The sequence below is a fragment of the Zonotrichia leucophrys genome, chromosome 8, assembly GCF_028769735.1.
Source record: "Zonotrichia leucophrys gambelii isolate GWCS_2022_RI chromosome 8, RI_Zleu_2.0, whole genome shotgun sequence".
Lineage (NCBI taxonomy): Eukaryota > Metazoa > Chordata > Aves > Passeriformes > Passerellidae > Zonotrichia > Zonotrichia leucophrys.
Window position 1 is genome coordinate 19517450 of NC_088178.1, and position 23838 is coordinate 19541287.

General features: G+C 38.5%; 1 protein-coding gene across 1 annotated transcript in view; it reads right to left on the reverse strand.

Annotated features, from left to right (window-relative positions):
- Positions 1 to 23838, reverse strand: part of ST6GALNAC3 (ST6 N-acetylgalactosaminide alpha-2,6-sialyltransferase 3) — a 215333-nt gene that overhangs the window by 70308 nt on the left and 121187 nt on the right. The window contains exon 3 of the mRNA XM_064719679.1: positions 5215 to 5624. Coding sequence (XP_064575749.1) covers positions 5215 to 5624 — 410 coding nt within the window. The remainder of the gene's footprint in view (positions 1 to 5214; positions 5625 to 23838) is intronic.

Below are 23838 nucleotides of genomic sequence, written 5' to 3' on the forward strand. Positions count from 1 at the left end.
ATTGACCACAAATAGCAATAGATGCTGAGGTTTTAAGTGTTTTATAATGAAAAATCTATTTATTTCATTAAGGTTTCATGCTTTAGACCCTTGTTTTTTCAGGTAATAAAGTAGTCTTGACTGACAATGAAACTATTTAAACCCTTTATGAAGTAAGATGGACAAATCCATTAAGATTTTTTGAAGGAATTACTTTATAAAAAGAAAGAATGGAAGTGCCAAGCAATAGTTCAAGAAAGATCCACTATCAAGTACTTGAAAAATGGTCACTATATCAAACACATATTTTTGGGGTTGCTGAGATGCTCGTGGGCAGCTGAGAACCTTTTGCTGACTTTACTGGCACAGCAGCAGATATTACATCATCATGATAAAGACTACAGCAAATTGTAAACTACAATTAATCTTTGTCCTTAAAAATGTTCCAACAGACATTATACACTTCCTCTGTCAGTCTGAATCAATTTTTTCATCATTTTCTTCCTAAAGTTCTCTAATTTAAAGACATTGGTATTCCCTAACTCTGCTCAATTTCTATTCAAAATGAAATGAACTTTTACTCATCTTCCAGAATTTTTTTTTAAATCACATTAATACAAAGTACTGATGGGATGCACTTCCCAAGTGCCAAAATTTAACTCTCTGAGCCAAACTCAGTGTCAGTGTTCACAGCTTCCCAAGGAAAAAGTGCTTTCTGCAAATTTTAAGCAACACTAGCTAATCTTTTATATTTCCTCCAAATAACTCTGATAGAGAAACCAATACACACATGAAAGCAAGCCCAAAAATGAAAATATCATTACTATAATATTTCATTCAAGCCAACAACCAGAAACACAGCATAAAACTCTGATATTCTGGACACTGACAGCTTTACTGCCTCAATTCACAGAGAATATCACCAAACAATAGAACTTGCAGCTACTTGAACCTCAGAGAATGTAATTTCATTTATTCATTTCAATGACATTTTTACTAGACTATAGCTTCATGTAGATTAGTCAGACACATGAAAAACCACACATTAGCTGAGGTGAAGCTGTGATGACTGCAGTTGTCTTAACAGTGTCAATCCAAACTTTAGATGAATGTAATTTGCTAGCTCTAAATGACAGAGATATAATATAGATCTCATATATCACCTAAGTAATAAATAATTAGTGAGCAGAACTGAATAAAATGGAAGCTCAAACACAAGCCCAAATTTTGAATCTTGATGCAGAAGTCAGCGATCAGAATGATACATCTTTCTGCCTTGAATGATAAAACAGCTTTCTCACAACCTAACACATAGCACCATCTGGCATGAACTGAGGAAACTAAGAACTTCTGGAAGAGAAGCACAAAAGCAATTTTGTTTCTTCAGAATTGTCCAAGATATCGACAGAAGTCTTTCAGAAACAGCAATTTGACTGCAAATGTGGCTCAGTGAACCTGTCTCCTGAAGATACATGTGTGTGTAACTAATAAAACGCTGTTGAATTGAACTGATTTGGTATGGGACGAGCAGTGTCTGAGTTAACACAGTGCACATGGAAAGTCCTCTGTCTGCCAAACTGGCTGAATTTCCAAACATCATCTCACATCTCTTACTGGGAATTTTAGGAGCTCAGGATACATTTCTTCAGCAGAGCCCAGCAGGCTCTTTTCAGTAGTTACTCACAAGAAAAGTGACCACAAACAGCCAGTTAAGGTGACTGTTGAGCAGTACCAGCACATAGCACTGGCTGTGTGCTGGGGCTGGACACCTCCCCTGTGCAGAGGGACAGAGGCTCTGAGCCCACTGCCAGCCCCGAGGGGGACATGGAGCTGGGCAGTGCTCAGTGGAAACACAAATGGAGTTCCCCGCAGTCCAGGAAACATCAGAGTGCTCTGCTATCAGCACAGATTTGTTTTAGCATTGCTTGTTGAAAGTGACTTTTAACGCAGACTGTTTTCTAAATGATCCTTAAAAGACACTCCTTTCTTTCTCATCACCTTCACCTAAGGTAAGAACATCCAGTAGCATTGATCTATTTGCTGCTAGTTTTCATTAATTTCACCCTCCCTAAGGGTGGTGAAGCTTTGGTGCCAGCTAATTAAAACCTATTTAGGGATGCTCAGTGCACTTTATCAGACCAGAATTAGCTTTGCTGCTTTAATGAAGACTACAGTTTTCTCTGTTATTACCAATTAAATGTTATTATATCATATTGCATTATATTTGTATTGCATGGCAGAGATATAGATGGCTTTAGAATCACTTATCTGGACTGAGGCACATACAAAGAGGGCACATTTAGTAATTATCTAATATCTCTTTAAATCCTTTCACTTGAGTAAATATATATATAATATACCAGCACATTAGTGAAGTACTGGAAGAAGCTGCCAGCTTTATGCTCCCTCTAGGGAAGTACCAAGCAAAATGCATTAATGAAAAATTGTGAATGTCTGGTAATGAATATTATTTATGTAGAACAATTATTCAAAGTGGATGAGCATTCACCACCTTGAACTCGACTGCTTCACTAACAAATACTCTCAGAAAGAACATATGTTCCCCAGATTCTTAACACTCATGCAAGGTTAATTACCCAGTCGGGACAGCCCACATCAGAGGGCATTTTGTACTATTGTAGAATTAAAAAATGCATTACAAAATAAAAAACACTGTTTGTTCAAAGTTACTCAGAGGCAATTCTTGTTTCTTCCATGCATCAGTAATAAATCATTTGTCAATATCAAAGCTGTGCATTTTGGAGCTGCACCCAGTGAAGTCAGGGATAAAGCTCCCATGTCAGCACTGCAGGACCAGAGCTTTTCTGCAGTAGAAAAGTGACTGCAGCACCTACCTGTTAGCTGCTTCTCACAAAATCTTTTTAAAACTTGAGCACCACAAGGATGAAACTGCTGAAAATTCCCACTAATTACCTAAAAAGATTGTACATCAAAGAGTAGAAACAGAAAACTCATTAAAGGCTCGACAGACTAGAAATCTGCTGCAATCTTGCTATGCATTAGTAGCATATACTGTACAGAAAGACAGTATTTTAGGATTAAACTAAAATAGATGTAGTTGCAATTCACTCAGTACATTTTAAAATATGAGTTGAAATTGGTTTCCTTCCAGAATTTTTGCTGGAAACATGTCGAACCAGACCTCTGTTCAATCTAATATTCCAAGCAAGGGTTGATGTTTCTCTGAGGAACTGAAGGAATATTTGGCTGAGGAACCTGAGTCTGTCTCAGCATCATAATAGCCTGGCACAATGTGTGAAAGTATTTTCATCACCCACAAATCTCCTGTGCTCTCCATTTACTGCTTCCACAAATGCCACATACCCCTAACAGTCTCATGACCCTCCCTAGAAACAGAAGACAGGTCCTGCAAATTGAAGATGTTAGAGAAAATGAAACAGTTTCCAAACTGAAGTCCCCAATTACTCGGGAACTGCAAGATGTTTTCTCGAGATACAGAAGGCGTCGGCTGGTGAGGCATCAATCATTTCCCTTGTTTCTGCATGACAAAATCACTAAATGATGTTAAAAACATCACTAAGTATTTGATGTGGAAAAGCAGGACTAAAAATGAAAGTTTCAGTAGATACAAGGATGTTAACTGGCTGCCACTGTGAGAAGTGGTGGGTTTTCCCTTGGTGTCAAAGGAACACACGTGCACAAATAACGTGAAGGGTCGTGAGCCAGGCTCATAAAAATGTTTTGCTGTTGCAATGTGAAACTTAAGGAAAAAGAACACGAGTCATTTTGACATTAGGTTGCTTAAGAACTCTGTTATAAGATCTGAGAGAAGTTCACTCTGTTTTTCACATGAAAAGAAGCATTTGTATTGTGTTAATTACGTAACAATAAAAACCTTCTTTCATAGGAAAAAGAGGAGATTTTTTCAAGGTCTAATCTCACAATAAGGATTTTGATAACGTAAAGTCCCTGTGACCTGACTGACTCATAAATACAAACAAATTTATGTACAGCAATACAATACTGTACCCGTGATCATATTTGGCTTGATTAATATGCAAACAGGATGACTTGGATTATTAAAGGTCATTTTTCAAGAATGGATCTTGTGTATTTATTAGCCTCTGGTTACCAGTTTGCTCAGTTAAACTAAAGAAGCCACGATAACCTTGACACGTTTATGAGATATATGAGCTCCCTCCAACTCCAGAACCACAGCAGCAATATGTGCACTTGGTGAACAGGGGCAGGCTCCTCCTTATGCTCCAATAGTTTGAAAAATAGGAAAAATCAACTGTCACCAAGTTCTGACAGTTTAATAACATAGTGAAAAAAGTACTTTTGAGATAACAAGCTTTTCTACTTCAAAAGCTAAGTCAAAATTTCAGACTACGTTGTTTGTGAAAACCTGCATCATTAATTTGGTCAGAATAGCAACAGTCCTTTCCAACCTCAAATTCATGATGCACAAATTCAAAAATTAATATTAAGGCACAGCAGTGATCTGGAAACGCCTTCCTAGTTAGCTCAAGTGAGTATGTGTGAAAAGTGCTCTTCCATGCCAAAACACAGATGACCTGAATTTTTGCAGCTTGGTTACAAATTCTTGAAATTTCTGGTCTTAATTCCACAAAACTAGTTTCTCCTTTGAACATGCTAGCCCAAACAGTCCTCACACCTTCACCTCTTACAGCCTCACTTGAGTAGCATAAATACACATTATCAAGCATAGAAAATAGCAATTCAGCATAATACTGGTAAAAACCTAAATCTATTCCAGTATGTCTGATAACCTGTTTTCACCAAGAAACAGAAATAATGCATAACCCTGAGGTCTGTGTTTGATAAAAAGCTACAGTGAATCTCAACAGAGAAAAAAATGCAGTATCCAGAATTATCCTGAGGTTGTGCATTTGGAAATGTTGTTTGTGTAGGATTATCCTCTTCAAATAAAATGTCAATTTAATCAATAGTAAATTGAGCTGAAAACAACACACAGCTTTGAAAACATTTCAGGAAGACATCCAATATTTTTGGGACTCAAGCCAACAGCAATGGAATGAACAGAAGGTAGCGTAGGTGGGGTAAATGGGGCCTAGCTGCTGCCTCATCAAGTGCTTATAACAGTCAAACCCATATAACAATCTATTAAAATCATATCTGGGGACTCATTTAGTAGCTGACATCCCACATGGACTTTCCTCACGTATCTTTTGTCAAACCTTTTAATTGTTGCTCATGTTTCAGACTCACCGGTCCTTTCCCGTCTCCCTCTTGAACACCGCATCGCAGTAACTCATGCGCTTCTCCGTGGTCACGTAGATTTTGGCAGTTGGGTAGCTGTCAACAGTTTTCTTCAGCATGTTGTACACAATGCCATTTCCATCCCTCCTCATGTTCCGAAAAGGACCCCAGATCACGTAAACGGTGCTGTTGGTTTCTTTGAAAAAGTACTTGGGATTCTTGAGCAGGAGAGGCACACTTGTGTGAGAGACCACTCTTACGGTTGTCCTCTTCCCAACATCTTCCTCATAGCCCTTTGTGGGAGCATTGTTCATCCTCCAGATGCAGGAGGACTTGTCTATCTCAGTGCCCACCCTCTGGCCAGCCATCTGTCCCGAGTTTGAAACAATGGCACAGAGGTCACAGTCAAGGTGTAGAGGCTGGAAGACAGGAAACAATAATTTATATTGCAAGTTTTTCTCTGTAAAACATGAAGACTGAAAATTCAGTTAAAAGAAAAACAGGTACAGTACAACAAATGCATAATAATGCTTCTCTTTAAAAAACCAAAATCACAATCCCCACATGGCAGAGCTGCTTAAAAACCCTACCTCTACAAATGCAAACCTTTTAAATGAAATAGAAAAGTTCCAATCTTTGCCTTTGTTCCCACCTTGCAAAGTCAACTATACAAATAATAATTTCTTTTTTTCCCTCTAAATGTTACTCTTTTCAATAAAAAAGCAAGGAAATAAAGAAACAGTAGAAAGCAATATTTAGATCAATGGCGTCTCTTTTAACAAGGTGTTGCCAGCAATAGGAAAAAACCTACTGAAAAAGTAATGCTGGAAGTTTAACTGTACATTAACTGTGTTTGTGTCTGAATGAACAGTTCCCAAATTTGTGACAGAAGTCAAATGCAAAATGTATCTCTAAAAAGCAATGGAATAGTATGAAAATCCTGCAGCTGGAAAGGAGATGTGGACAGAGAAGATGTTCTCTCCAGAGAGTTGTTATGATCCATCGAAAATGAGAGGCAGAGGAACTGGTGACACCTGAACTAGGAACTTAATCCTGAGAAAACTATAATCAAAGACAGTATTTTGTTACCATGTTCTAGGGTGCTATTACTCCAGTATGAATCGAAAATAGAAAAAGATAATCTAACAGAGATATAAGGACCTATCTGATGCTCCATTTGTCAGAGTATAAAGAGTAAATCTCTTTTCATTGTTTTGTACCTACAGACTAAAAGGAAATGCCCTCTATTTAAATCGGATTGTATAAAGAGTTCAGTTAGAAATTGAAATCAAATGAAAACTAGACCCATCAGAAAAAAACCTTACAGAAGATCATCTAGGTCAGAGATAACCTACAATATTTTGTGTGGTCACAGACTTGATCCTCTGTCATGCTCACAATTGGGAGGCAGTGACCTCAGTTTAGTATTTTTTAGGAAAAATTCTCTTCACGTTCATTGAACATTTACTCTGACAGGATGCTAGGTGCTTTTCTGATCGGTCTTGTGGTTATTTCGCTTCAAAATCAAACCTCATTTAACTGATGTGGATGAATAGCCTGCCTACACTTGACCACTTTAACCCTAGGATGTAATTGCTGACAAAAAAATTAATTCTTTGATAAGGGGGAATAATGCAAGGACAAGAGACAAATCTCTTAAGAAAGCCAAACTGTAAGAGCTAAAATATATCATCTTTGGGTGACAAATATTGTACTGAATTAAGGTGCATCCTGCACGACTTGTGCAGTAAACCTTAAAATTTCAAGGCTTTGATTTCTCTGTTTTGATTGATTTGATTTCATTATGAGGCTGGTTCAGGAAAACATTCTTTCCTAAATCAGTAGCTAAAGATTCCTGATTGAATGCAAAAGCATTGTCAATGTTTCCTTTACAGAAAACCATGCATTTGTTATAGCTGGTATAGTTTTAGAGAGCTGTCCTGCATGGCTCTCTGACAGCAGGGATGAAATCCCAGGAGATGCAGCTGAATGCAGCAGCCTTTCTGTTTACTGCTTACTTACAGAAATTCTCTCTAAGATACATTATGAGGACATGGCTGGGTGACCTAAACAAATCCATGAGCATAACTCATATTCTAGCATGAAGTGAATAGTTACAGACCCAGTAGATTAATTTATAGCTTTCAGGCTGAACTTTCAAACTAACAAATGCTGAATATGAAACTGCTAGATAGGAAAAGCCAATTTGGTCAACAATCTGGTTCCATTTAAATTTGTCTCATCCTCAGAGCTGCTTTTTCACTAAATTCTTCCTTCTCCATTTAAATGGAGCTGCTCTCTTAAATTTAGAATTGTTTGAATTTCCACACCTTAGTTAGAAATGCATTGCACATTTTCTATTCACTGAGTACAACTGTTCTGCTTGAATAAGCTGAGTACACTCACTCCTGCAACTGTGTCCCCTGGTTTTCTGGCTCTTTTGTTGTGATTCATTTATCTTGTTCCAATTTATAAAGTGCTTTCATAATACTGCATGCCTACACTAGGTCAGCATATAATCTGCCTTCTTGAACAGAGTCAGAGGCTAACCCTCTCTCAGCTCTATCTCACAATAAATATTTTTCACAATGCTGAGATTTTACATGTCCCACTATGCACACTTCCCAACAGAGATCCCAGACAGAGTTAGAAGACTGACACCCATGACAGATATTCCAGTGAATCCAGAATCACCCACTGCCTTCATCACCTTTTTGCATCATATCTCTCTCAACATATGAGAAAACACACATCAATATTCACTCACTGAGCCCCATATGGAGACAGGCCACCAGTTTGTGGTGTTGGTTTGCAAGTGCACAGACAAGAAGGGTGGCTTCAGTGACACACATAATCCACATACAATACAAATGGGTCTGCCAGGCAGTCCTGGCTGCCCTCTCCTCTGCAGAGAGGGTCCAGCAGCAGTGGGACTGAAACAGACTGGCAGGACCACACTGAAACTTGTGCTGTTACTGCTTTTCCTCTGTGGACCCAGAAAATCGGGCCAAGGTTCACCTCTCACAAGATCTTCATTCGCTTGCATCATTGATACATGAGTTAAAGACAAAAACATCAAGAACCATTCAGGTTTTCTTCTCTTTTCACATACTTACACATTTATCTCATCTCTAAACATCAAGGGGGTTGAGCTATTATTGCTGCCAGAAAATTGCTAATTTTTTTGCTGACCAGAAGGAAGTAGAAGACTTCAGCAGAGCAGCTGGGTATGGTTCTGACAAATAGTCCCATCTTTTTCCTGAATGATACATTGTAACTGTTGAGGAACACTTATATTTTAATCAGTAAAGAAAATGAAATGTCTGACCTTTCCATTTCCTGTGCAAGCTTACAGACAATAGAAAAGATAATTAAAAGTGTGAATTAGAACTCGCAAAACAGTGCCATTTCTCTAGCAAAGAGAAATAGCTGTGTAATAAAGGTCACTTATCAAACAGTTCTAGTTATTAAATCTTTGCATTTAGCACTGAAGTCGCTTCACAGAATCAAAGGTCAAATCATTAAATAACAAAATCAGCCAGAATTAGAAAAGGTCACAAGCAAATCCAACTAAAGTAGGTCACAAAACATGATTCTCTTCCACACAGGATTTCATTATTTGGAAAATTGCTTACTGTCCAAATTTGTCAATTCCCCCAGCATTTCCAGTGTCTCCACCAGGAGACTGAAATTCCAGCTACAGAACCATTTGGATGGGTGGATTTCCCAGTGGCAGAGATCTTGGATCACCACGTTTCCCAGCCACAGCCCTGTACATCTGCTGAGGTCCCTGTGGGGATGACCTCAGGCCAGGTCTCTGAAACACAGGATAAGGTCTGGACAAACAGACACACGCCGAGCTCTGGTCTCAGCTGAGACTGCCAGATTCGCGCCCCAGCTGCACCAAGCCCAGCTCAGGACCTCTGCAGATGGAATCTCCACTAATGAAAAGCTGAATTTCTCTTGTGGCTCCTTAGCACTGTGGACTGGCGGTGCGCTCTCTCCAGCCACCAACTGTTCCACTCTGAATCCCACAACTAATCACACAGATAGTTAGGAAACTCACACTAAACTTTCTCAATTTTTACTTTAACAATATGATTGTAATTTTGTAAATTGGACGCAATGCCCATTCACTACATAATGAGGCAATTATTAGCAGCTTGCCACATATTAATTTGCTCCTTTAATGTTGAAACAAATGAGATCTTTTCTTATAATCATCCTATTTGAGTGAATTCTAACAAAGCCGATTGAACAAAGCTCCAGAGAGACTTTCTTTATTTCAATGCCATTTATTCTTCTACTCTTCTTGGATGTCTTTAGAGTTTCAGAGGATACAACATTTATAATGATGCCAATAGGGAATAGATTTTGCCTTTATTCTTCTCGATGTTCTTTTGAGGTCTTTGAAATGAAAGGTACAAGAGAGGCATTAACCGTCTGGCATTGTTTTTATTGCTTTCCTCTACTTTGCAAGCAAAAAATGTATTTTAATTTTTTCTGTATTTCAGTGATTAAACAAGCTGGTTTTATCTACACTTACTCCATTTCTTCAGACCTCTGATTGGGAGAAAAGACTTGCCAAGCTTCTCTAGGAAAAAATTCAGCACATTAAAAGAAAAGAAAGATAGTATTTGTGTGTTCACCCAGCAAGAACTACCAAATTAGTACAGCACTAACATCAAGCAAAAAATGATAAAAATTATAAAAATGACTGATTACTCTGAGTTTGCGTTTGTTCCCTCTTCTGCCCTATGGCAGTATTGTGGGTTTTTTTAACTTCAGCAGTTGATTTTGGTCCTATCCCTCAGCATCATATCCCAGCAAACATCTCTGTCTTCATAAAATTTAATGTTAAGATTTCATAAAGATTTTACCATTTTGACATTATTTTGAAATAACCCCAACGTCAACATGCATCCATTTTCAAATAAATAGAATATGATCTGCTTCTTCATAAGACTGTTCCTGAGACTCAAGTGCCTGGGATATTTTATTTAAATGAATGTCACTGACACATACATGAGTTCTAGCAGAAAGTTTTTATTTAAATTGAATGAATTGGAAGGGAGTGCACAGGAGGTACATAATGGGACTAATCTTAGAGCAGGAGAGTGAATAAATAACTGTATTTGAAAGTCTTTCTATATACACTGACCCAGTTGTTAGAGAACTGTGTGATTTGCAGCTCTGGTTACAGCTCCTTAAAGGGGCTGTACCAGCCCTTTACCTGAACAATATCTTGTGGATTCCTCATGTCAGTGGTAACAAGACAGAAAAACAAAAGAAGCTCAGATTTTGAGCAGAGGTTGAAACTTGGGGGCCAAAATCACCCACCCCATCTAAACTTTCAACCAGCAAGTGTATTTTTGAAACATTTTAGCTTTCTTTCTCATGGAAAGGAAAAGAAAAACCAAAGCAGAAACTCAAACCTTCCAAACACGAATCACAGTGCAAAGTGATGCAGTGTCATCTTTCTCACTTTTGAGACGGCTCCAGACAACTCCATGCCAGCTCCTACCTCTTTCAAGACACAGCACAGCAAATGCTCACCAGAATGTTGTTGATTTTGCTGCTCCTACTGGGAACAATACAGGCAGCTTTGAAACAAAGCAAGAATTAAGTACATCTCATAATACCAAGAGCAGAAAACTAAATGCCTCAAATATATGTGAGAAAACTCTGAGTAGAAAGAATCAAGTATGTAACCTACAAAGAATAAAACCAGGTCTTGATACATATTTGAGGTATTTTCCACTACTTTATTTTAAGCAAAAATTGAGAAGTCAAAGATCATACCTCTCATGATAATCTGATAAAACAAAATTTACTAAAATTGAATAAAAGCCATGTCCAGCTTGATCAAAATATCTTAACTTTCTATTTTTAAAAAATTGTATTTAATAGTTTTCTAAAATAGAGTTAAAATGCTCCCCCAATTGAACATTTTTCTTTACTATGAAAAGGTGAAAGAATGGGAGTTCATATTAACAAAACAGTCCCTTTCACTTTTTTCATTTTTTCATTTTTCTTGATTTCCAGCTGAAACTTTATGGAAACCGACACCTTTTAAATAAGTCTACATTAGTATTTTCTTCTGGAATAATAAACTATTGGAACACTTGATAGCTCTATTGGTAAAAAAGGCTTAAAAATACAAAGGTGGCAGGGAGTAAATAAGAGCAAGAGAAAATGTTTTGCCTCTGCATGGAGGGTCACTGAAGGAAGGAAGCCGCCAGATTCAGGGCTTCAAGTACAACAGAAAGACCCGGGAGAGGCAGAGCTCACAGGACTGATGGTCAACAGCTCTGAAGGACTTAGGGAACTGAGAGAGAGGCAGGTGGAGAAAGTTTTGCCCTAAGGCATTTCCTGAAGGATGTGAAGACCTGTCCTGCATGTGCACTCTCAGCCAGTCTGCAGAAGACCCATTTTGGTTTGTGTCTCACGCTCCTGGCAAACTGCCCTGACCCTAGGCAGGATGGCAGAAGGGACGTGCTCCTATTTACATGAATGTCACAGAAGGGGGAGGAAATACATGGAAAGAACACACAGAAGAGAAGAGAGAATAGAAAAAATTTCAGACACCTGTAAAAGGGCAAAATGTAGTTTAGTGTTAAAAGGCAAACATGTAAGGGGAAGAAGGATTTGAGAAAAAAACTGATATATATAGCTGAGAAGATAAACCCTGATGTTCGGGGATGCAATCCAGCAAAGAAGAACCAGAACTCCTGAAGTTACAAACTAACTGTTGTGAAGAAAACTTAATCAGACATGTCAATCAAATAATTTAGGAATGAAGAGGCAGAGAGAAAAGCTTTTGTCCTTTACACTGCAACTGCCCAAGTAGAAAACAGATGAAAATGGATATGTTCAGTCCAGCATATAGTACTATAGTTTGTAGGTAACCAGAAACCCTGACATCCCTACGCATGCAGATGTCTGCACCTTCAGATCCACACAATGAACACCTCTGAACTGGAAGAAAAGCAGATATCTCTGGCATAGATATTGAAAAAATCAGCATAAAGAGACAAGTACATCCAAGAACACGTGGAAATGCTCCTGTCAAACACTGCTGAGGATTGAATTGTTATGGAAGGGAGGCAAACTCCATCATGCACACCCTACGCAGACAAGTTCACGAGGCAGGCACTAAAATAGCGTTCACTCTGAAAAACAGCCTATGAAAAAATTAGCTTCACAGCTGAAAAAAATGGAAAACCACACAAACAACATCAGTTCTAGAGTATTCCTGACTTCATCCCAGAGGTTTAGCTGATGACGATAAACAACCAGAATGTTTGTGACACTTCATCTATCACCCATTTACAAACACGCAGGCTTTAAAATATCATGACTTTGTAATAGTTCAAAAGCCGGGAATTCTTCCAACCAAATACTGCTTGCAGAATGCTGAACCCAGTAGGTCATTTATCTTAACATCCACCACATTGTTCGCCTGCCCTCAGTACTACGTGGTGACTCCTGAATTTTGTGCACAAAGTTACTGGAAAAACACCATGTAAACCAGACACTGTCCATCAAACAGCATAAAGAACTCAGAGTACAGCACAAGGTGATCCTAACAATGGCACTCCTTTTGTCACACTGCTACAGAACTGTATTTGCAACATTACATTTGCTACCAGCAAAACATGTCACTTGATTCAGCAGGTTATTGGTATCACAATATTTAACTCTAATTTATCTTCTGCAATTCTCTGCATCACATTTCTTTTCTGCTTTTTACATTTAGTAATAAGGAAGATAACAATTGTTTCTTCTCTATACAGCAATATTTGCTCAACAAACAATACAAACCACCAGGAGGCAAAATGTCACAACTCAAGGAGACATAAAAGGGAGGAATGTCCTGTTAGCACATGGGCTGAATAGCCAATGAATCTCAGTACAAAAGGACAAAAACAATTTTTCACACCCAATAACATGTGTAGCAGAGGTAACATGTAACACATAATCCTTCCTTACAGTGTGGACTCTAGAAAGACATCCTTGACAACCAAGGCCAAAAGAACTCTATCCACAAAAACTGTTTTTCCTTTGCAAGTAATAGTAAAGTATCTCTGCAAAAAAATTAATGGGAATTCCTACAGTGAATATGCCTACTGGAAGACTATGTCTAAGGAATTCTCTTTCACATATGGAAAACATGAGTTGCTCTAACCGCTGACTTTAATTTGTATTTATTATAAATACCCGCAGATGGCAGTAAAGTATATAATGTATACAGCAGATTTGTTCCAAGTTTGCTTTCTCTAATAACCTCCCATTATCAGCACTCACCATTAATCATGGACCATTATCTAGGAACTTAGTTGGCTGAATCACAGATGCAGTAATGCCTGTAAGGCCTCTAATCTAAATACATTTGAAAAAATTAGACTCACAAATAAACTAGGGGAGTTCCAATATGAAGTTTACATCTTATTTCAGGTCAATTTATTTGGGATTTGATATGGGGAAACAACATCAAGGTAGGCAGCAAAAACTGTCAGAAAAACTTTCTTGTATTAACCCCCTCTCCTTCTTTCCCATGAAAACCCACCTAACAGGCTAGAAGCCTAACCTCTAATTTATTTTGGTTCCATGCTGTCTAGACTTATTATTTAATTTTGTCTCTCTTGGTGGTCTATCTGACAAATTATTTGTATGCATGGACGGAAAGTGATAAGCTAAAATGCTAATTACCCATTTTTTCTGAAATTAAAAGAATTAGAATATCCATGCCAGGAATAAGAATAAGGTTTATTACAATAGCTTTAAAACCAGTGGCATTTTTTCATTTGACAAAATAAGCTTTAAGAAGCTTTCTAAGTCCAGTGTTTTTAATTGCAGGATGCCTTATCTAAAAGAGACTACACAGTTACTTTTGGCCACATTTATATGCTTTCACTTTGGCAATTGGCAATATTTGCAGTACTACCCTATGACTGTCAACTGTAAAAATGTTTAAAATTTTCTCTAAAAATGTAATTTCAGATTAAAATTTCACTTAGAAAGTCTTAGTCCAAAAATTTAATTGTTTGAAATATCTTCTATTTTAAAATCATAAAATCATTTCAGTTTCAGAAAGATACAGGATTAAATAATCATTTTATCAGACACCCGAAATTTCAAACGCTATAGCAACGGGCACTAGGACAAAAATTTAAAATATCAGAAAGTTTAATTTAAAGGATTAGAAAGTTCTGCTTAAATTATTAGTCAGATGTGTTTTACATTTTCTTAAGTCATTAAAGAAAGCTATTGAAGCATAGCTGCATATTTTAAAACTTTTAAGTTTAAGGTCTGTTTCAAAAGAAAAAAAATCACTGTACATATACTCTCTTCTGATTGCATTTGCATCATTGCCTTGGTGCATATGTCCACTAAACACCTTTTAATCAGTGCAGATTTCATGCAGACAACAGTTTGAATCATGGACTAACAACATCTGCAGTAACTCAGTACGCGGAAACTCAAGTGGAAACCACTGGGGTTAAGTGACTTATTTACATTATTTACAATGGAAAGATCTTTGTGTCAATTCTCCTTACTCATGGAGCTCAACAGGACAGCTCCTGCTCCTGCCACATCCCAAACAGCCCCATTTACCCCTCAAGTAAAAGCCTTTGCTGGAGAAAAGCCCCTGATCTCAGGTGGCCTCTGCCAAACCTTACTGAAGTCAAGGGCCTTGTGCAGGTCTGCGCATCCTCAGCACAGAGCCCAGAACCAAACCAAGGCCTGAGGTGCTGAGTAACACATACACACACAAATGAGCTGGTAAGTTATGAGGCGAAACATGCTAGAAGCAATTGCAAAACAAAATCTTATTAAAAGATGAAAACAATAAACCCTATCAATCTTTTCTCCACTACATAGTCTGGCCTGACATAGTTGCAAGATAATAAATGAGACTACTTCCAAAATGGGTATTTATAATCATATTGCTCTTCTAACCATAATTTAAATTTTTAAGAGAGAAATTAATTTTTAGTCCTTCATACATCTTCAAAAGAAAAATACCACTGCAGTATACCTATACACTGACTTTGTGGGTAAATCTATGGCACATTCATTGCCTCCATTACAGCTAAAAGTAAAACTCCCACTGACATGACCAAAGACTTCATGGAGACTTCACCTAACATAGGAATTTTGGGAAGAGGAGTCTGCATTTGCAGTTCATGGACAGACAAGATTACAGAATCATGGTGCTACTCCTTTGCTTGGGCAGCAGCAGAGGCCTGTCAGCCGTGATTCAGCTTCAACCCATGAAAAGGATGCAGAGTGCTTTCTTGATATAAGTTACCTGCTCACAAAGCCAGAACACAGTGCTCCTTCTCTGTGTGTGAGCACACACACTGATGTTCTGGGCTGCATGGACTTCCCTGGCCCATACTGAAACTACTCCCTGCCCCAAGTCCATCTCTGGGATGGAAGCCTTGGAGGCCGTGCTGGCTTCCTCACATTCTACACTTCTACTCTACTTGTGAGTGCACAGAGCTTGTGTAGGTTTTTGTGTTTTGTTGTTTCAGACTGTTCACTTTAATGTAGCTTGTGATTCCTAGTGCTTCCAAGGACAGTAATGACAGCAGGATCTTTGAAACTTCAAAAGCAATCTTAAAGGTCAACACCTAAGCTCATCAGTGGCTCTGTAACTCACACTGATGCAGCAATGACTACCATGGCTCTGACAAAACAGGTTCCTCGGGACAGCAACTTGAAAAAGAAAATCAGAGCCCTCTGAGAGCATCTGCCTGCTATGGCTTGCTGGCATTATGAGTATAGCAAAATACATCTCAGCTGAGGGCCTAGAAAGAGAAGACGTCATGGAATACTGAGAACTGCCTTCTAAGCAAACAAGTTGTGCCTCTCCTTTCGTCCTTCTGGAGCAATGCTGCTCCATGCTACAGGCATGCTGCACCTCAAGCTACCAACAGCTCCCAGCTGCACACTGGAAACCGAGAGGGGAAGTTCAACCTCGCACAAAGCTGGGGTGAGGGACTCAGGGATGCCGCTGAGTAAGAAAAAATAATCAGCTTAAGTCAAATAATTATAAAATAATCATCCAAAGGAAATGAAGAGGTGTCCAGGTTACAGCTTATGCTGAGGAAAAGCATAGAAATAACATTTCTTCATTTCTATGAACAGTATACAAGAGAAGACTTTTCCATGCTCAACATTAGCTCTATGTTCTCATTTGCTTAGCGACTTTAAAAAAAGCGCATACATGTACATATGTATTAACAACATCAAAAGGAGCAAGCCAGAGGGATGGAGGGTCTAGATTACGTATTAATTTAACTCTAAGAAAATATTTACAAAGCAAATGTGCAAGTTTTGGCATCTCCTCTCTCTGAGTCATACAACTGTAGAATTATAGATGCAGCACGAAGAGGTTTGTGTGTGTCTGTGTTCAGCTACCCCATCATACATGGTGTCAGACATTCACAGTGTTCTCATGGCTACAAAAGACCAAGGCACATGAGCTGAGGGGAAAAAAAAAACAGATGGACTATATATATCCCATTAAAAAAGAATTCTTTTTTCAAGGAAAGCACATTTATGACAAAGGGCAATTAAGCTTTGAAACAGGTGCCCAAAGGAGTCTTTGTTCCTAGAGATTTTCAAAGCTTGAAGAGGCAGAGACCTGACCTAACCTTGATGTTACTCCTATTTATACTTGATATTGGACAAGATGGTCTCCAGAGGTTATTTCCAACATACTTTTTTTCAGTAATTCTATAGTTCTATCACTATGAAGAACCAAGGGGAAACTCAATGAATTTTAATGAAAAAGACAGCACACATTTTCAATAATGAGGACTATTCGATGTCCTAGGGAACTACTTTTTTAGAAATAAAAGAACTCAGAATGACAACAAAATATTGAAAATTTAATAATTAGTGAAAAATTATTCTTTTCTTTTTCTTGTCTGTTCTTGGTTCTTTCTACTGCCTGTCACACACAAAATCATGCAAAATACAGGAGAGAGAAACATTCCTAAAATGAAAATGGGCTAAAGATTTGATCTGCATGTCCTATGAGAATCCTGCACAGAACCTACACCTAATAAATCTTATTCCAGATAAAATATTATTAGGCACAGTTGCAAGACTGGAATCCAGACTCACCACAGGTTCATTCCAGCTGGTTGTGGCACAGGGTATGGGCAGGGAACATGGTGCAATTTCCCTCCTGGCATGAGTGAACCAGCACCTGGACCGCTAAAATGGCTGTATCCAATAGACCACTACTTTGTAGGTGTTTGTGGAGAAAGCTGAGTTTATTGAGTCTTCCTCACAGGTCTGCTTTCTAACGCTGTTAGCAGTGAATAGAAAGTGATAAATACAATGCCATACCTGGCCAAAGGAGTTTTTGTTACTCCTTTTAGCTCCACTAACCAACAGTGGTGCCCTCTTCACCAGTACTGGGACATGGCTGAGATGCAGAAGTGGTGGCTCAACTGGACTCCAGGGAAAAGAGGGGTAAAAAGAAAGAAAAAGCCCCACTGATCCAGAATGAATAGCTCTTTTTCAGAACAGAAATTTAAACTGCTGCCATGTGCTAGTGTCCACTGAGCAGTAAGCCTGTGGCTTCACAGGCTGAGACAGGGGGAGGGATGAGGAGGAGAGCTATGTTCTAAGAAATCAAATGCACATTACATTCCAGAAAAATGGGGAAAACTCCCATACCATCAGACCTTCAAAATTCCATCTATAAAACAACAGAATTATAGTGGCTACAAAATAGGATACTGAAAATCAATTCTGAAAAAGTACATCATAGGTAAATACTGTATTTATCCCCTCCTCTTGTTTACAGCAGCAAAATAAATGCTGACTCTGTCACAAGACCCTTGCAAAAATCCTGCAGACCCCGTTTTTCAAAAGAGCAATAATTAAAAAATAAAGTCCTGTGGTGTTTTTCCTCTATAAGCCCTGTTTATGAATTCATAGCACAGCATGAAGGTTATTAAAATCCCATATGTGAGAACCACACACGGCACAAGGAGATATGAATTGGCATTCCACAGAGATAATGCTATCTAATGGGCAAAACAAGGAGCACGACTCCATTCTTCTTCAGAGTACATTTGGAAAGGGCAAAGCATCTGGCTGCTGCTCATGGATACCTGAGCAGACACAAGGCATTTCTCCTTCTTACCTGTTGATTAACAAGTTAAATGTGAAGAGCATAGCTGTTATCTTGCCTCGATATTCCCAGGACACCCTTCCACCCACAAACCATTTGATGTGGGGGATTAAATGCTATTTGGGGTGACCCAGATACAGTGACTATTAAACACATTGCTGTTTACTTCCACAGCCATGCATTTCAAATCAAAATGCAAGTAATTGTGGAGATAACCAATACACCTCACAAATTCTGGAGTACTGCCTATCCAATAATTATTTTTCCAAAATGATTCATTTATTTCCCAATTTATTGTTGAAGCAAAAGAGCTAATGCTGTGCTTTTTTTAATGCCAACGCTGTTTTGATCCCACATAGTACAGAGATATTTTGAACACTATCAGCAGCTGGAAAAACTTCAAGAAAAAGCGAGAACAATTGTTTTTTGGAAAAAGTTTATGAAAAAAAACCCTCAAACTGACAAAGTACAGATATGCACAAAAAAATTTCCTCAGTTTTCAAATACTCTGAAACTTTCGTTAAAGAGAAAGCAGTCCATGGTTCTAAAATCCTTGAGTCAAATTTAATGCATAAAACATACTCTACTTAAGGACACTGATCAAAGGTTTGTAAGGCTGTTTCCCTGCCTTGCATGCATGATCAATCAGCCATCAGCAGAGAGACCACAGGTGTCTGATGGGAGTCATCACTAATGCCAGAGAATGGAAAGCACTCCAAAATGGGAAAGGCAGGATCTGCCATGAAGCAACAGGAGACAGAATCATTTTCTGGCAGGATTAAAATCCAAGTGCTTGCTCGGTTCTCTGCTATATTGCTGAGGAAAGGTTTCCTTCTCATCCGTGTCCCTATGATCGCACAGTGCTGCTCAGCCCTCCCTTGAAACACCACTGCTAAAATTCAGAACTTGGATGAGAACTGTGAAACTTGCATGCAGATATGAACTTGCTCTAATTTCAGGCATGTTCAGATTCAGGATTCTCGTTTATACCCATTATCCTCTTTCAGCTGCACCTTCCAATCTTGTCTCTATGTGAAAGGCCCTATCAGGATATCACACTATCATTTCAGCTGCGGGATCCTACCTACCTGCCACAATCAACATCACTGTCAGAAATTATAACCTCTATCAATATTTTACAGATGCAAAGGAGGGAAGACAGTGAAAACAAATTAGGTTTCATTTTAGTTATGAAAAATCCTTTCCCTCTAATGACTCCTGCCTTCCAAACTGTCTTTCTTTATGCATGAGACAATTTGACTTGGGATTTGCTTCCTGACTAGGCTTAGCTACATTGGAACAAGACACCCACAATGAGAAATACATAAGACATAGCAATAAAATTCTGTAGCATGCCGTGCCAAATAGAGAAGGTTGTTATTCTTCCAATCACCCTCACAACTAAAGCTACCATCGGGTATACAAGCAAGAGCTCTCTCCCTTCATCTTGCCACTTCGTTTCTGCCAAGTCACAGAACAAAATAAATATCCAACAACAAAAAAACAAAACAAAACAAAACCACAAAAAAACCCCACAAAAACAACAACAAAAAATCTTTTATCAGTCTTTTGAATACTTTTAGGAGAGAAATCACTTGAAAGTTATGTGTCAGGGCACCTTGTCTGCTTCTTTCTCTCCCTTTCTCAGTTGAAGGATGATGTTAAAAAAGCAAGAGCACTTAAAAGTGCTGTTTGGGGTATAAAATCCTGTGCCATCCATCCCTCACTAGGAAAAATTTTGAAAAGAAAAGCATTTAGAAGTCTCTTTTTGCTTCCATCTACATTATTCCTTTTCTTGGATGTGGTTTGAAATAAAAATAGAAACGAAATGCTATTTTCACTGTTTTGAAGTTCAAATCAGGCATGTCTCCTCTAATTTTGTCCATTTGTGTTTTCTCGGTAACAAATATCAGCTTTGGTGTATACTGCATTCCATTTCTCTCTCTTTTTAATCTCAACATCCCCCTCCCAAGTAATGAGATTATGATGTTATAATCTCATTCTGAGCATAACCTTTGATTTCTATGGATTTCTATTCCAACAAAGATACATCCGTTCTGCTGGCCAGATGTCAGCAATATAAATGTTTAGCTAATTTAATTGATGCTTTAACTTCCTAAAGTGGGGCAGCCTTCAGTGACAATGGCAGTCATCTCCAGAGCTACAAGTCACAAATGTGTGCTCAGTGGCAGCAAAACCATCAATACAGGTTTTAGCAACTTAAAAAAGCAAACATAATCCTGAGACATACATAAAGGGTTTTGAAATTATCTTTTCACTCTGTTCAGCAGCACTGATAGTAAATTCAGTCTGGGCATTCAACTTCAGCACAGATTTGGATCTGTTGCTGAAAAGCCAGAAAAAGCAAAAAGAATAATCCATGCCATAGAAAAATTAACCAGCAATGGAAGGAGAAGGAGAAGATGGAGGAGCTGTGATAAATGTTTCCAAATATGTAAAATATGCTGCAAAGGATTCTTCACGTCTGTTCTACATTAGCAGGGTGCTAGCTAGTTTCCAGTTAGACTTTAAGCAGCTTTCTTTATGAAAACATAGTTATAAAAAGTCTTGCCAGGGGCACAATTACAAACTTGCTATCTCCAGAAGTCCTTTCTTATCCTATTTTCTGCAATTCTGTGAATTTTAGTAAGTTGATGTGCACACAGTACTTCACAACTCAGCCTTCTTGGGTGACACTAAAGAAAGAAGATAATGTTCTGTGCTGCAGTCTCTAGCTCAGCACTGTGCCCTGCACTGCACAGAAAAGCAGCTGTCCAGGTATCCTTTAGCAAAAAGGTACCAGGGCAGATGTGTGTGGATGGATGGAACTCATGTTCTAATAAAGCAACCTGCAATTTGGCAAACCTTGATCCCCAGACAGAGAAATCAGTAAAATGAGAACAGATCAGGTTATCCATAATGCAAGCAGCAGTAAAGATAACAGCTTCAAACATTTCAGAAAGTCAAGAGAATTTTCCTAATTATTAACAGTTGTTTTAGTACAATGTTATGCACTTCTGATTTTCAAGTTCAAGCTACAGCAAAAGGAAACTGAACCACAAATACTCACCAGCCCATCACCTTTTATGATTTATGCTGAAATCCTACTTTAACTGCAATAGAAGGACTGAAATCAACCCTTCTTTTCTGTATATCTATTCAAATGTTACCTGAAGCATTCCTACCAAACCTCTGTTTCTTGACAACAGTAGATATGAAGCTGTCTTTGTGTAAAAGCTGTATTTCTTCAGAGTTTATAATAGCTCTAGACTTGCCACCTTTTTCTTTTTTTCAGAACAAAGAATAGGAGAAATTGTGCAATAAAGTACCACTCATCATGAGAAAGGATGTCAAATTCTTTTCTATTGCAAGCTCTGTCAAATGATAAGCAATTAGACCCTGCTTTCAAGGTTGCTTAAATAAATAATATTTTGCATGAGTTACTTTTAAAAAAGCTGCCTGATGTACATATCACAGTCTGGAATAATGATATGTCTACACTAACTGTGGTGTTGAATGTGTATTTAAAGAATAAGAATTTCTATATGTGCAAAAAAATGTTGCTTTTAAAGTCAGTCTGAGGGTGTGCATTTTCACATGTTTTTGATCAGCTCTTCCCTGACACTTTTCCAAAGTCTTTGCCATATTGTTAGCATCATCTTCATATATAGCTGCCAGGGGAAAATGAATCAGATGCCACAAATTACTCAAGGGCAATGAAGCCCTAAAGGAAGCTTCTGCAGAAAGTTTCTGACTACAGAGCATAAGCCTGCTGTGCTCTGAAGTTCCTTGGTAGAATTCTCCTGTGAAGGCAAACATATGTTTTTTTACTGCAGAGACACCCTACACATCCCGCAGTAAGGAAATGCCACTTTGTGGCCACTACCTTTGACAATGTAGACAATAGAAAAGCACTTATGAATGTTTTAAAGCCATTGCAAGGTGAATGACCCTACTGGCCTAGGAAAAACCCACAGATTAAATTTGCATTTCATGGGTTGCTTGGTTCCAAGTTTACCTGCTAATCAAGTAACTGTATCACTTGTAAAAACAGAGGTTCCACAGGCAATAAGCCTTGATAAAACAGGAGAATTGTGTGGGATCTCTGATGCTCCCCTGCATCCCAGAGGTCTTGTCATTCATGACTTTCAGTGTATCATCAAAAAAACCCCACAATTTGTGGAAATGCATCAGTGCTACACCAGATTTCCACATCCACCACTGCAGCTGAACTTGTACAGAGAACTCCAGGCTGGCCTCCACATTTGCAGATCAGTTACGGCAGTGAGTGACGCCCTGTGACAGAGATCAGTGTGTTCACAACAGCTCCTGTATGGGAAGCAAACCCTGCACTCGCACAGAGCTCACTGCAAACAGAACCCCCTGCACGCGGCTGCACAGCCAGGGCTCAGCCACAACGGCAGGAGAGGTTACAAGGCAAAATAACAACTGCAGGCTTCAGAAACACAGACTGTAAATGCCGATGCGCTGTGATTCTGCACAATCATGCTCAGATTCTCTCTAAGCCACAACCTTTACACCACTATTTCATTTATTTACTTATATCTTCACTATTCGTGTTACCAGAATCCATAACACTGACAATTTAGAAAAAAGAAAAAATGTCCAATACCCACACCCAAGTTTGTATCAGTCTGATAATGCAGACAAAGGAAAAGGCACAGAGGACTTAATTCTCTTTTAACACTAATATAAACTTGAAATTCTGGGTAAATCATTTATGCCAGTGGCAGAAATAAGAAACCTTCACTGTGAATTGTAAGCCACTACAGAGAGATCTGAACAAAGGAAGGTAAGAGACTGCACAAGTTTCTGCTGAAAAACTGCTGTGCTCTTCTGAAGAGAGATACTGCTTCTGGTATATAACTCTACTTTTTACTCTTGTCCTTTTTGCTGAGCACAAAAATATCAATTCTGTTCTGCAAAAAAGCATGATACATAAGAAATAATAATGAAAACAGATATGCTTCAAACCAAGACAGATTTTTTTAAAAACACCTTTATCATAAACAGGAGAAATTGTTGAAGGGCTATGTAAAAGCACAGATGAGGGGTAATTAGCAGGGTAATGAAACAACCCCTGTGAAGAAGCAGTAAACAGCATAGAGCAGACAAGATGTGGTGCATTTTCAAATTTAGGAGTCTGACCTTTGGCAACCATATCCATTTCTGAACTGGTGCAGTGGCCATCAGGGTTACTTCTGATACCAAGTTATTTCTCAAAGAAACAAATTTTTCTTGTCATGGAGCAAACGGGTAACAAATGTCATGTAACTCACACTCCCTTGGACTCTAAGTCTAATAGTGTCACCTTAAATAGCACTTCCATCTGAACAGGCCTCTCACAATCAGGAGCATTATCCCTGGAGTCAGCTATTGCTTATGTTCACTCAATCCCAAAATACTGCAGTTTGAGGCAATATTCATTTTTATGCAATTGTATTTGTGCT